Source organism: Cucumis melo, chromosome 3 (genome assembly GCF_025177605.1).
Source record: "Cucumis melo cultivar AY chromosome 3, USDA_Cmelo_AY_1.0, whole genome shotgun sequence".
NCBI lineage: Eukaryota > Viridiplantae > Streptophyta > Magnoliopsida > Cucurbitales > Cucurbitaceae > Cucumis > Cucumis melo.
In genome coordinates, this window is record NC_066859.1 from 23,478,090 (window position 1) to 23,490,813 (window position 12,724).

The following is a 12,724-nucleotide window of genomic DNA, read 5'->3' on the forward strand; positions in this document are numbered from 1 at the left end:
TCCCCCATTCCGTTCAAGTATTGTTTTTGATCATCCTTATTTCAGTTTTATAGTTTAACATGATCCAGTGCTGCAAATCTTATTTCAATCAAATGAAGCGTAATATATCGAGAACATAAAACTAGTCAGAAGACTCATAGGATGACAGTCATATAGAGACCAGGAAAATTCGTACTATATGTTGTATTCTATTAGGCATAGATGCAATAGATAAAAACAACAAAATGAACGGTTTTTTTTTTTTTTTTTTTTGTTAAGAACAAAATGAAAGGATATTGTCAGTAAAGGCTCTTACCTTCTAAAATACAAGCTTTCAAAGTCAGAGCATGTTGAACTTGCAATCCATATAAGATATTTCCTTGCTAAACGAAGCTTTTCTATGAGCTTCATACAGAAACCTCATCTGTCCGCAATGTTGATACTATGCATCTGCTGGAAGCGTTTGTAAGCAGGAGTAGATGACTAAAGAGAGTTGAGAAAAGAATATAATTAAATGTGAAGTCATATATGAGTAATGAATACAAGATTAAGGCCGGGTGTTAGAATACCCTCCCACACTCGCTTTCAGTGAGGTGAGAGAAAAAGCATCATTGCAACTACCTGTATGTTCCTTTACTGTTCAGTATAATACACAATGAGATGAGAATAATTGGATAATAGAATGGTATCGCACGTCATTCGTATTATCTATAAAATTTGATGGTCGACAACCTGCACCTTCAATGTTGTTGATTGAAATCTTCAACTCAAGCATAATTCTAAATAATCAGTGGCCATGGTGTGAAGCGTGAGCTGGAATAAACAGCATCCAACCTCTTCAAATGTCGATACTGTCCCAGCAGTTAGAGAAGTAGTACTCGGCTTCCATGTGGTATGTCTGAAATCATTCCTACCACATTCAAGCTTCAACAACTATGGACGACTCTGAAATCATCAGAAACTCAACTTTTCCAACCAATTGCCTTCAGGTCACTTTGCTTTAGTTCAGTGTAACTTCCAAGCCTGAAATAATGCAGAAATTTTTAATAAATCTACATGCCAACACATTTATCTCACTCATGTTCACAAGTAAGCAGCCAAAACTTCAAAGTCTTTCTAGTTTCACCCCGAAAAACTGTAAAAAAAATGAAAATTTGTTGCACAATCTTGACGGTTGTGGCCAAAGATAAAAAGGGAATTCTTGAAGAAAGACTCGAGGACAGAGAGAATGAATTATATCCACCTGATCATGATTTGTGATAAATTTTATTTTAAGGATTAAAATTGTTTTATTTTCAATTTATCTTCAAGAATAAACTTTTAAAATCTTCGTTGTTCAATTGAAAAGGTGTTTTTATTTGGTTAGTTTTCTGACAGCATATCATAGTTATAATATGCTGAAACATACTAGTCACCAACATTTCCGAATACTTACATGCAAAATAGGATAAATTATGTACCTTTATTACTTGGTTTCTGTTGTGTGAAAATGATTTGTAAGTGAATCATCTAATCTGATTTTGTACCCATTCCCAAACAGTAATAAGTTTGACAAATAAGAAACAAATCAAAGGTGATCACAACAAGAAATTACCCCAAATCTGATGGAAGTCTGTAGCCACCGATCCTTACACGCTTTAATGAATAGATCTGTTTCAATAAATTCCAGAAATTACACATGCAAATAGAACTAGCAGACAAACGCAAGCAATAGAACAAGTAGTTAAAATGGCACTAAAAAGATATCTCCCTCGATGTCATATTCCCAGTTTCCTCATGTCCCAGTATATAGTGTGGCTATCATGAATAAATGGCAGGAAAAAAACTCACACGAGGTAGGTAAATACATGTTTATATTTATAAGTTCAAAAAAAATATTTCATGAAGAACTATAGTTACCTATAACAAAGGCCTACAGTACAGAGGTACCAACAAGAACAAAAAGATACATCAATGCCCCCAGAAAGAAATGAAACATTTCTTCTTCCTCATTTTATCGTTATTGTTAAGAAAGTATCATGAGAAAAGTAAAATGAAACATTTCTTCTTCCTCACAGCAATGGGCACAGTCTTCTAAGGTCAGAACAAATGCTAACCTCTAGACCAGCAGCTTTTACAAGTTCCCTAACTTCATGGTTCCTTCCTTCATGTACCTGCAAAAGCACAATAAGTTAGTCGGAAGCTAATGCATGACAAGCGCTGCATGCAGAAAAAATGGTATTAATAAATTTTCCTCCACAGACTGCTGTATGGCATCAACAATAATAGAGTACAGATAAAGAAAAGCATTTAAGGTAAAAGGCAGCAGACTTTGTTGTTCTATATAATCATTACTTCATGACCAATTAGATCAAACAAGAAGTGATGAACGCACTGAAAGTGAATAGATATTTAAAATATATAATATGAATGGACAAAGCACCACGATACGCAGACGAGGCCTTGATATATCTGGCTGCCGTGGTAGCAACTCCACAGAATCCGGTGTGCAATGGACACCATCAATTGTTGTTCCCTCACTAATTGCTATCAGGTTCTGCTTACTAACATCGCCATCTATTGCTGCAATGTATCTACAATTATAGAGGGCAAATGTTACATTTTAATATTTCAGAAATCCAACATTTAAAACTTTAAAAGCTATATGTACTGGGAAGCACAATATAAAAGATTAAATGCTCTAATGCAAAATATTATAAGGAAAAAAGAACTAAAAAAGAAGATCGGTACAATATTTCTCATCCCTGAAATAGTCAGTAGATAAAGGTTCCAGTAATTTTCATTCAATAAATACGCCACAGATTTATAGGCCATAACCCACAATCATTCCTCATATATACTCTCAAAGATTTTTTCAAAACAGTTCATCTCTAGATTACTCCCTGAAAATAATGCCAGAAGTTACTTCTGTAGGTACCTTTACAATGCATTAGAAAGAGTATGGAAATAAATTTAAATCACTTACTCCTTCGATAAACCAGATGAAGGATGTGAGATACTTTGAGCAAAATCTCCTGAAAAAGAAAACCAATGGTAATTTTGCAAAGGGTTCAAGATCTATCCTTTAAACTCCAAACCTTTCGTACAGCAATCCTAAATAAGGAGGCAACCATGAGAAGTATGTATAGCATACCATCATTTGTCACTATAATCAACCCAGTCGTTGCAACATCAAGTCTGCCAACTGTAAAGAGCCGTGGTTTGGGTTGCCCTGGATATGTTTTATCCTGCAAATGCAAAGTTGTAGTTCAATAACTTGCAAACTATATTTCTTCCATCAAAATGATCATAAGGTTATCACTCTTTTGCTTGAAAACGGTATGATCAGTAGGTTTGAGTTTGACGTACCCAACTCTTCAAATAATCATCAAATAGACTTATCACAGACTTTGACTCTTTTTTCCCAGATGAACAAATATACCTGCCATGGCATTCCTTTATAGATTAGCAACGGAAGAACATAAAAGCCAAGTTCCCAAGAGAAGCTTGGGGTAGGAAAGGGAAATTGGTCTTAGAGAATAAGTGACCTACCCTTTTGGCTTGTTCAGAGCTAGATAAACTTTTGGTGGTAGTTTCTTAGGAAGCCTATTTCCATTCACGTAAATAATGTCTCTTGCAGGATCCACCCGAGTCTGCAGAAAGGTGAAATCATTTATACCTTCATAGTTGAGACAAAATCCATACAACCCAAATTACATAAAAACCAACCTGAGGAGTATTGCAAACAGAACCATTAACAGTAACGCGGCCTCCAAATATAAGCTCTTCACTACTCCGTCTTGATGCCACTGAAAAACGAGTATAATACCAACTATGAGATCTTAAGAGCACAATGGTAATTACTGTAAACAGGACATTGCTGGGCAGAGAGATGTTTGTGCAGAAATCGAGAAGTTTCTCCTTCATCCGCCTTTTAGAGAGAGAGACAGTTTTTTGTGGCTTGTTGGGGTGTGTGCAATTGTTTGGAATATTGAGGGAGAGGAATGATAGAGTGTTTAGCGGCAGGGACAAGAACCCTTGTGAGCTTTGATCTATGGTGAGATTTTATGTGTCCCTTTAGGCTTCTGTTTTGAAGTTTTTTTTTGAAACTATGCTCTATGAAACAATTTACTTAGCTAGAACCCTTTCATTTTGTGGGCTTGTTTTTTTGTACGCCACTATATTCTTTCATTTTTTTCATAACGAAAGCAATTGTTTTAATATATAAAAGGACACTGCAGAGGAAGACGAAACAGAACACTCCATGACCAATGCTAAACAATAGAACACAAAAAAAATAATAATAAAAATAAAAATAAAAATTTATCCTTACAAGCTCGACCAAATTGTATACAACTGAATTTTCATCAGCCCCCGTCCTAACAGGGATTGAGGCTAGCTAGAAACAACAAGGTATTCTATAGAAAGATTCCAACTTAAGTGCCTACCATTGTAAAAAAGGATCCAGTTGTTGGGGAGAATGGATAGAGGATAGATACAACTTTTAAAACAAATACCAAAAGGGGAGCAAATATTAACCAGGTTGTAGTCCAGACCTCCACAAGATATCTCTACCTCTTTCTTTCTCTTGGGCCAAATGTTTTTTTTTAACGGAAACAAGTCTCTTTATTAATAAGTCAAAATGAGACAAAAGCTTAAAGTACAAGTGGATTATACAATAGCTTTTTATAAAGGATCGACTAGCGCACTCAAACATCTCAACTAGGTTGACACCCCCTTAGTGCCCTCATAAATCCGGAGCTTTCAAAATGAAAATCTTGACTATTAAAAGATCTAATACAAAGTAATAGTAACGCAGAAGAAGGAGAATTCAAAAACAGTACAATAAAGACAAAAGATCCATTATCAAGCTGTAAAAATAAAAGCACTCCAATTTAAATTTAGATTTTGGATGCTGTAGTTGCCGAAGAGCTTTGAGAGAGTACACCATGGCTTACAAAACGCATTATCCAACATGTTCCAACATTAATTTTATAAACAATTGATCTTATTACCATGGCCTGCCAAACGCATTTTTACGGTACATGACAATTTACATAGTCGGCCATTCGTGGTTTTACTATGAGAATGGAACTCAAAGAGAAGAATTTCCCTTAAACCTAACCAATAGCAAATAACAGATCACAGACTACCGAACATGCAAAATCAGAAAGTATGCATAGACGGTGAGAAAAATATAAGGCCACAAATAAGTAGATGTTGCAAGAACAAAGAATAATAGAAGGTTCGAGATGGAAGAGCTGTGTTAGACCTCCAATATTATTTCAATATAGTAGGAGAAAGAAGAAAGAGATGTCAGAAGTTATTGGGTAGTTCTAATGTAACTCGGGACAATCTCGGGGTGAAATGTTGTAACTCGAGACAATCTCGGCCAATCTCAGGGTGGATTGTTGTAACTCGGGGCAATCTCGGGGTGAACTCGGGGACTGTTTTACTATTTAGTCTTCGGTTAGGATAGTGCTGTTATTTTTACAGTTTTTGAGTCTTACGGTTGAGGAGGGAAGGGGTAGTTTAAGGGAAGGAGAGGAGTCTGTGAGAGGGGGATTTTGGTTATTTTGTGAGTGGGCAGTTCATCCTTGAGAGAAGGATAGCAGAGTGTGTTGTTCTGGTTTTTTTTTATAGTATTTGTGTTTTATTTCCAGATTGATAATCTGTCCATCTTTCATTGTACTGAAGTTTCTTTTACTAAATTGAATAAAGAACATCTACCCTAGTGTTCTATGAAGCTGTCATATGAATAATATCACCAAAAATCAGAAAATACCGAACCTTGTACACAGAAGAGAGTCTAAGCCCAACAAATCAGTACCTCGTTCACAATATCCAATTAATTCAACTTTGTGGAGAATAAACCAATTGTTCATAAATAAAAAGTGAAAAAGTCTCATTGAAAATAGTACTAGTGTAAAAGGTTAAGATCCAATTTGAATAAGATATATACTATAGATTAATTAGTGGTCATCCAAATAATCATGTCCCATCTTCAAGTTACTCTCGCACTATTTTACCTAGTTGGAAACTCTTTCTTTTGGTAGAGCTTTTGTGGGCTTGGTTCTTTTTATTGTCTTATATTATTTCGTTCTTTCTCAATAAAAGCAAATGTTTCTAAGAAAATATGACCCTTCTTCAAGTTGGTTAAGACTTGAAAAGATATATCCACTCGTGAAAGAATGCAACTGAACGAATTGAAAGGATCCGCCCCTAAAGAAAGAGTCACATACGTTGCATTCCAACAAGAGCTTAAGCTCCTATTATATTTTCCTCTACACAATTTATTAGAGCCTTCGTTAGTCTGGGTCCGTCGTGCTGTTTTGATTCTTTTTTCTTGGAGTATAGTTGTTGATGGAGACCATATTTAAGCTAGTATACCGCATAACACTAGTGTAGAAACCGCTCAGTTTGTTCAATCTCTCCATTTCTATCCACATGTAATGAATAACTTGAAGTTCATGCCAAGTAAATCAAAATTAGCACCGATTTGACAATTATACTTACAAATTCTACTAACTAAACTAGAAGTAGATGCCTATTGCTTCCGTCCTATTGCCAAAACCTGTTGTCGACATAACTAAATAGTTTCCGAAAATAACAAGACTTCTACCCACCACGCCAAGAACCAAACACCAACAAGAAAAGAGCACATAACACAGAAAGGAATGCAGAGTAACAGAATTAGCATTTTGGTTAGAGAAGCACAAACCTCCAGCGGCAGCAAGAACTTTACTGAGACGTTGCGACGACTCCCTAATGTTCTCATTATAAAACCTTCGCGCAGCCTTCGAATGCTTAGGGGGTTCGGTTATGGGTTTACCAGCAGAAACCTTCTTCTTCTTGGGTTTGGTTTCATCCTCCGACATGGAATGAAGGAACCGTGTAGGCGGATGAGACTGGAGCTTGAGGTTCCCATCTTCGCCGCGAACTATCCACGGAATGAAGAGCTGACCGCCGGTATTTCGATCGATGAACTGAAAAGGGTCTTCAACTTCGGATTTGGGCTTGGGTTTTGGGGGAGCGAATGTGATGTTGAACTCAAATGAAGATGAAGAGGAGGCGTTGGGAGTGGAATTGGATGAAAGCGAACATGAAATACGAGGAATGGCGCGAATGGGGTTGAAGATTAACGAAGGTTTTGAGAGAAATGAGAGTGAAGAAGATGCTAATGAAACCATTTCTTGAATGGAAATTCTTGTTCTGTGAAACAGTTTATTGAATTCGCGAACTCGCCTTCGTGTTTATACGATTGGAGAGCGAAGACGATTGAGCTAACGCTATTGCTGACTTGATTTATTTATTGTTAAAGAAATATCTTTTATCTATTTTCATTTTTTTCCGAAAATGAAAATGAACCGTTATAACAAAATCTTACTTTATTATTTTTCTATCTTGTACTTTAAAGTTATATTTTTACGCGTTGTATCAATATAGTTAAAATCAGAGTAAGTACTAAAATAATTTTTTTTGTATAAAAAAAAAAATGTTAACAATTTAGAGAAAAATGTACAAATTTAAGTATGGATGTTCGTAATTGTATTAACTTATCCTATTCTTTGTGTATTGGGTTTTATTTGGATAATCATTTGCATAATACATCTAATCTTGTAAATTAGTTCAAGTTGGGGAATTCTTATGTAAAAGCTTCCACAAATTATTTGCTCGAAGACATTCAAATAATACATAATCAGATATCTCTATTCCTTTCAAACAAACGAGGTTATAAGGTAAAAAAAGATCAATTCCACTTTTCAATGAACTGGGATAGGTTGGAAGACAACTGTCGATGGCTTTCGAAATGAAGTGTTTAATCTTGCAGGAAACATTTTATTTATACAACTTACTCCAAACCTTATTCATAGTCTAGTCATTAGAAGAGGCTAAAATGATAATTGTGTTTTAAAATGATACGTAACAAATATTTACTTTATAGGCACCATTTTCGTGAGGTTAGTTGTTTCTTCCAGTTTTCAACTTAGTTGGGGGTGAGATTTTATAATGTCACAATGTAATGAGATTTCATTAATGTGTAATATAAAACATTGTGTTATTTTATTACCGTTGATCTTTTTTCAAATATATTGCATTGTTAATAGGAGAACTTTACAGTACAAAGACAATGAACACAAATTAAAAAAATCAACCAAACAAATGAACCTAAAAGGAAACAATACGCAACAAAAACTTAAAGAAAAAAATATAAAGAGAATAAATCAAACAATCTTCCTCGGAATAAACTCATAGTCAATAAAAATAACACGAGTCATAATTTCAATACTAATCACCGAAGGAGGTCGTCGAGTATCACCATAGACACATCTATTATGCTCACATCAAACATGATAGCAACATACCAAGAAACTTTACAAACTTCACGATTCAATGATTCCCTTTATTTAAATGGTAAATCCAAGCAAGCTCTGTATTACAAATGAAATCTGAAGAGTTGCTATATTTGCGATATTTGTAACATTAAATTTTTATTATAAATTTATGTGAAAGTTTAAATTTCAACTTAAGTTTTTGTTTTTATTTTAGTTGTGAGAAGATAATTAGTGTAAAAATTCGACAAATGTGATTATATATAATGCAATATAATTCATTTTTAATTTGGTTTTTTTTTTAACTCAGTAAAGGCATTTTTACTTTTTCTTTTAAGAGAATACTAAAATTATTTTTACAAGGAAATTACAATTTGATCTATCAAACTGTATTTTGTTATTTTAATTTATCTTTTAGATAGTGATATATTTTAATTTATCATGATATATCAAGGATAGATTACGCTATTTTGTTATATTCATAAAACAATCGAACATTTTTAGTTATTTAAAATAATATTTCAAAACTAAACTATAATTTCACCAAATTTGCATTTTTAGAAAAAAACAACCCACTAATTACTATTTGTAAATTTCTTACGGGGGGATAGGGCAGAGTCGAAGGCCCAAACCTTATACTCACAAACGAACCCCAACAACAATTCTTTCTGAACGCGTGGGATAAACGCGCGCTTTCTTCTACGAGTCCGAGCAGTACTGAATACCGATGTTCCAATCACAAACCCTAGCCATCTTCCTTTTCCCTTTTCGGAATCAGATCAATCAACCATAATTTTCTCCATGTTCTTCCCACTCTGACTCCATGGATTTGAATCCGGTGTATCAATCACGGTTCGGGCAAGCAGCATTGGTTTCTTTTTGAGTTCTGTTTAATGGGAAAAAGGGCAAATTAAGCGTTGTTGTTTTTGAAACTAGGACTGTGTGCTTTCATTTCTGAAGAAATTCACCGTATTTAAGAGAATTACTCGTCAATCGCCGAGAAGACTACTACTGGCTTGAATCGATTTCATTTCAGAATCTGCGATTTTCGTGTGAGTTCATTCAACAATTGGAAATTTCGCTTTATACTTTATAATCATTATTAATGGCGAACTCTGAGGAAGTTGGAAAAAGTTCGATTGAGGAGGAAGTAGAGCGAGACCCTTCCAATTTTGAAAATGGTGACGGAGAAGACGAGGATGTTGAAGATGAGGAAGAAGACGAGGAATATGAGGATGGCAATGATGAAGAACCGCCGCAAGAGAAGCCTGTTACGGATGCTTCAAGGTTGCTTGCTCAGAGGTCTAAGTTAGAGAATCTGGTTGAACGAATGAGGAAGGAGAAGGTCAGACTTCGGGTTCATGATATTTTGATCAAGGGGAACACGAAGACTAAGGATTCTCTAATCGAGGCTGAAGTGGAGGCTATTAAGAATGCTTCAACGATGCAAGAATTGCTGGAGGCCGCAGGCGTAGCCAATGCCAAGCTCCAGAGGCTGGAGATTTTCGACTCTGTCAAGATTACACTTGATTCAGGCCCGCCGGAGCTCCCTGGTACTGCAAATGTTGTTATTGAGGTCGTGGAGACGGGCAACCCTCTCTCCGGCGAATGCGGTGCTTACACAAAACCTGCGGTAGGATTTTGTTCTGTATGTGTGTTTGTAGATATCTGTGTCCAATGGGTTAATCGATGGCCTGTTGTTTGATAAGATATTGCCGAAGAAGGAAGAAATGATGTGCTTTTATATGGTTGCCTACCTCATTAAATCTAAATGGTTTGACATCTTTTTATGTGGCTTGTGCTCCTTGTGGTTCCCTCATCAGATATGCAAATCACATTAGTATAAGACAGAAGTGAGTTGCTGCAAATTAGAATCTAAAAGTGAGCTTCCCTGGTAGTAAACAATGTTGATCGCGAGCTCCCTGTATTTTGTAGCTTAGTACTACTATCCGTGCATAAAACTCATTAGAACTATTAGGGAACATGAACATGTAGCTTAGTACTACTAATAGAAACATTTCTTCCAGAACGCATGGGTTAAACTCATTCGAATTGATTACCAAACCTAACTATTGGTAATCTTATACTCATTTCTTGCCTAAGGAATGGTTGGCTGTTTGATTCATTATTTAGTGGAGTATGTGAGTGAAGTATTCTATGGAGTGTTTTGAATCAAAGTAGGTTGGAAAGAGGATTATGCTGTTGTCCGCATGTAACCAAAACACACTCGTCTGTCACTAGTAATTTGGAATCAACTTTTCTTTCTGTGTTGTTCTTTTTTTCCCTTTGGACGTTATACTTCCTGGCACTAAACATCATACATATGGATGTTTGAACATTTTAGTGCTTACTACATATCAATTGGCAACCCTGATTTCATAAACTCTGGTTAAATTTCAATGTGATTCCTCTGTTCAAAACCAAACCATGATTCCCAGGATAAATTTTATTGTTTAATTGGAATTCATGCTTGACCTAGTTGGCTTGCTACTTCTAGTAGAAAATTTGAAGCGGTATGATGCTTTTGTAGGCTCGTTCGTGGACTTTTGAAGGTTCTCTTAAGTATAAAAATTGGCTTGGATACGGGGATTTATGGGATGGCTCTTTGGCGTACGGTCCTAATCAAACATCTGAGGTGAGTGCTGGTGTTTATTTCCCTAGGCTGAAGCGATTGGTGACTCCTTTGGTGGCACGACTATCCCTACTTTCCCAAGATTGGTTGGAGTTTTCATCATACAAAGAGCGGTCTTTAGGTCTTTCTCTTGGTCTGTATTCAACAAAGTATCATGATTTGGGATACAACCTTGGATGGCGCACCATAACCGACCCTTCGCAGATGGCATCTAATTCAGTGAGGAGACAACTTGGAAATAGTTTACTTTCATCTCTAAAATATACTTTTAAGGTTGACAAGAGGAATTCAGCAGTGAGGCCAACTAGTGGATATGCTTTTGTTTCTACTAGTCAAGTTGGTGGTCTTGCACCTGATCACCGGAGCTTGCGATTTGTTCGTCAGGTTTGCTTCTTTTCCTTTTGGCTCTCTGTGACAACAAAAGATTTTTCCAAGCCTACGTGTAGTTAACAGTTGGTTGATGGACATTTATAGCTGTGCGGTGTGATATTTGTTTCTTTCAATTTTGAGGAAAACTTTCTGCTTCCAACATTGACAGGAATTTGATCTACGATATGCAATTCCTTTTGGCTTTGACCGTGCTGCCATGAACTTTGGAGTCTCTGCCGGTGTTGTTTTTCCTTGGGGAAATGGGTTTCTGAACAAGCCATCATCTCTTCCAGAGCGCTTTTTCTTAGGTGGTGATTTGTCTCCAGTATGCACCATTGGAGGCCCGACAACTGTATGGGGATTTAAGACGCGTGGAATGGGGCCAACTGAGCCAAGGCGCGAAGTGAGAGATGAAAATAAGGATGAAAACAATGATTCTCTTGGAAGGGATTTTGTTGGAGGAGATCTTGCAGTCACTGCTTTTGCAGATCTTTCGTTTGACCTCCCAATTCGCTGGTTAAGAGAACATGGAATCCATGGCCACATCTTTGCTGGTGCAGGCAACCTTGCAAAGTTGACCGAGAACGAGTTCCGCAGTTTCTCTTTCCAGAAGTTCATGGAAACATTTCGTACCTCTGTAGGAGTTGGGGTTGTGGTTCCAACAAGACTCTTCCGCCTAGAGGTCAGTCAGGATCTCGGTTTGTGTTTTCTATTATTTTGGCACATAATTTGTTGGTCTGGGTTTGATCTCTGTTTTTGAAGGCGTGCTTCATACGGGGATCCTATATAATGTCTTGCTTGCTGTTTCCTCCGCATAGTTTTCTATTGATCAGAAAAAAAAAAGGGATAACTATTGTAGATTGCATTAAGATTTGATTTTTACTTGCTACTTATTCTAGTTTGGTTCTATGGACAGGGGAATTTCTACTACATATTGAAGCAACAAGAACATGATCGTGGAAAAACTGGCTTTCGGTTTAGCATTTCTGCTCCATCATAAATCTAATTTTGACGAGGTTTGATGTTCAGGAATCACAGAGTAAGGCGGAAGTTATTTTCTTTCTCGAGTTATCATTTTGGACTGGATGAAAAAACTTTCTTTTTATAAACATCCAGGGAAGTTAGAAAAAAAGAAAAGAAAAGAAAAAAAGAAAAAGAAAAAGAAAGCTTTTCTTCAACCATGGAGAATGGAAGGGAATAATATGGTTTGTGATTGTCGTATTTGAACAGGTTACTAAAACCTCCTCTCGAAATTGTTTTCATTGACCCAAATCGGCGGATAATTTTTTGTCCTCCATCAATGATATGAGACAATTCCATTTCATAGCCTAAAATGTTATTTTTCTTAACAGTCCTCAAAATTTTATTCTTATTGGATATCTGAAATACCTGGAATCCATTTTCTACCTGGAATATGGTTTGTAACCTAACC

The 12,724-nt window shown here is 36.2% G+C and overlaps 2 protein-coding genes across 3 annotated transcripts; one reads left to right on the forward strand and one right to left on the reverse strand.

The window, feature by feature from the left end:
• Window positions 1–472: 472 nt before the first annotated feature.
• On the reverse strand, window positions 473–7,249 carry LOC103496448 (putative ribosomal large subunit pseudouridine synthase SVR1, chloroplastic). 2 transcript variants are annotated; one of them, XM_008458297.3, is made up of 10 exons: window positions 6,680–7,248; window positions 3,688–3,767; window positions 3,511–3,611; window positions 3,328–3,400; window positions 3,113–3,206; window positions 2,945–2,993; window positions 2,402–2,552; window positions 2,076–2,132; window positions 1,574–1,629; window positions 473–1,002 (listed from the first exon to the last, which is right to left on the reverse strand). In XM_008458297.3, exons 1-10 carry the CDS (start codon window positions 7,146–7,148, stop codon window positions 942–944), a joined length of 1,191 nt encoding a protein of 396 aa, XP_008456519.2. In that variant the 5' UTR covers window positions 7,149–7,248; the 3' UTR covers window positions 473–941. The 2 variants fall into 2 exon arrangements, with proteins under 2 accessions (XP_008456519.2, XP_016901969.2); XM_017046480.2 differs by lacking the exon at window positions 473–1,002 and having other exon boundaries at window positions 1,570–1,629; window positions 6,680–7,249.
• A 1,649-nt stretch (window positions 7,250–8,898) lies between these two features.
• On the forward strand, window positions 8,899–12,618 carry LOC103496447 (uncharacterized). The gene is made up of 4 exons (XM_008458296.3): window positions 8,899–9,924; window positions 10,822–11,307; window positions 11,462–11,974; window positions 12,209–12,618. The coding sequence occupies exons 1-4, from the start codon at window positions 9,397–9,399 to the stop codon at window positions 12,290–12,292; spliced, it is 1,611 nt and encodes a 536-aa protein (XP_008456518.2). The 5' UTR covers window positions 8,899–9,396; the 3' UTR covers window positions 12,293–12,618.
• Window positions 12,619–12,724: the final 106 nt, after the last annotated feature.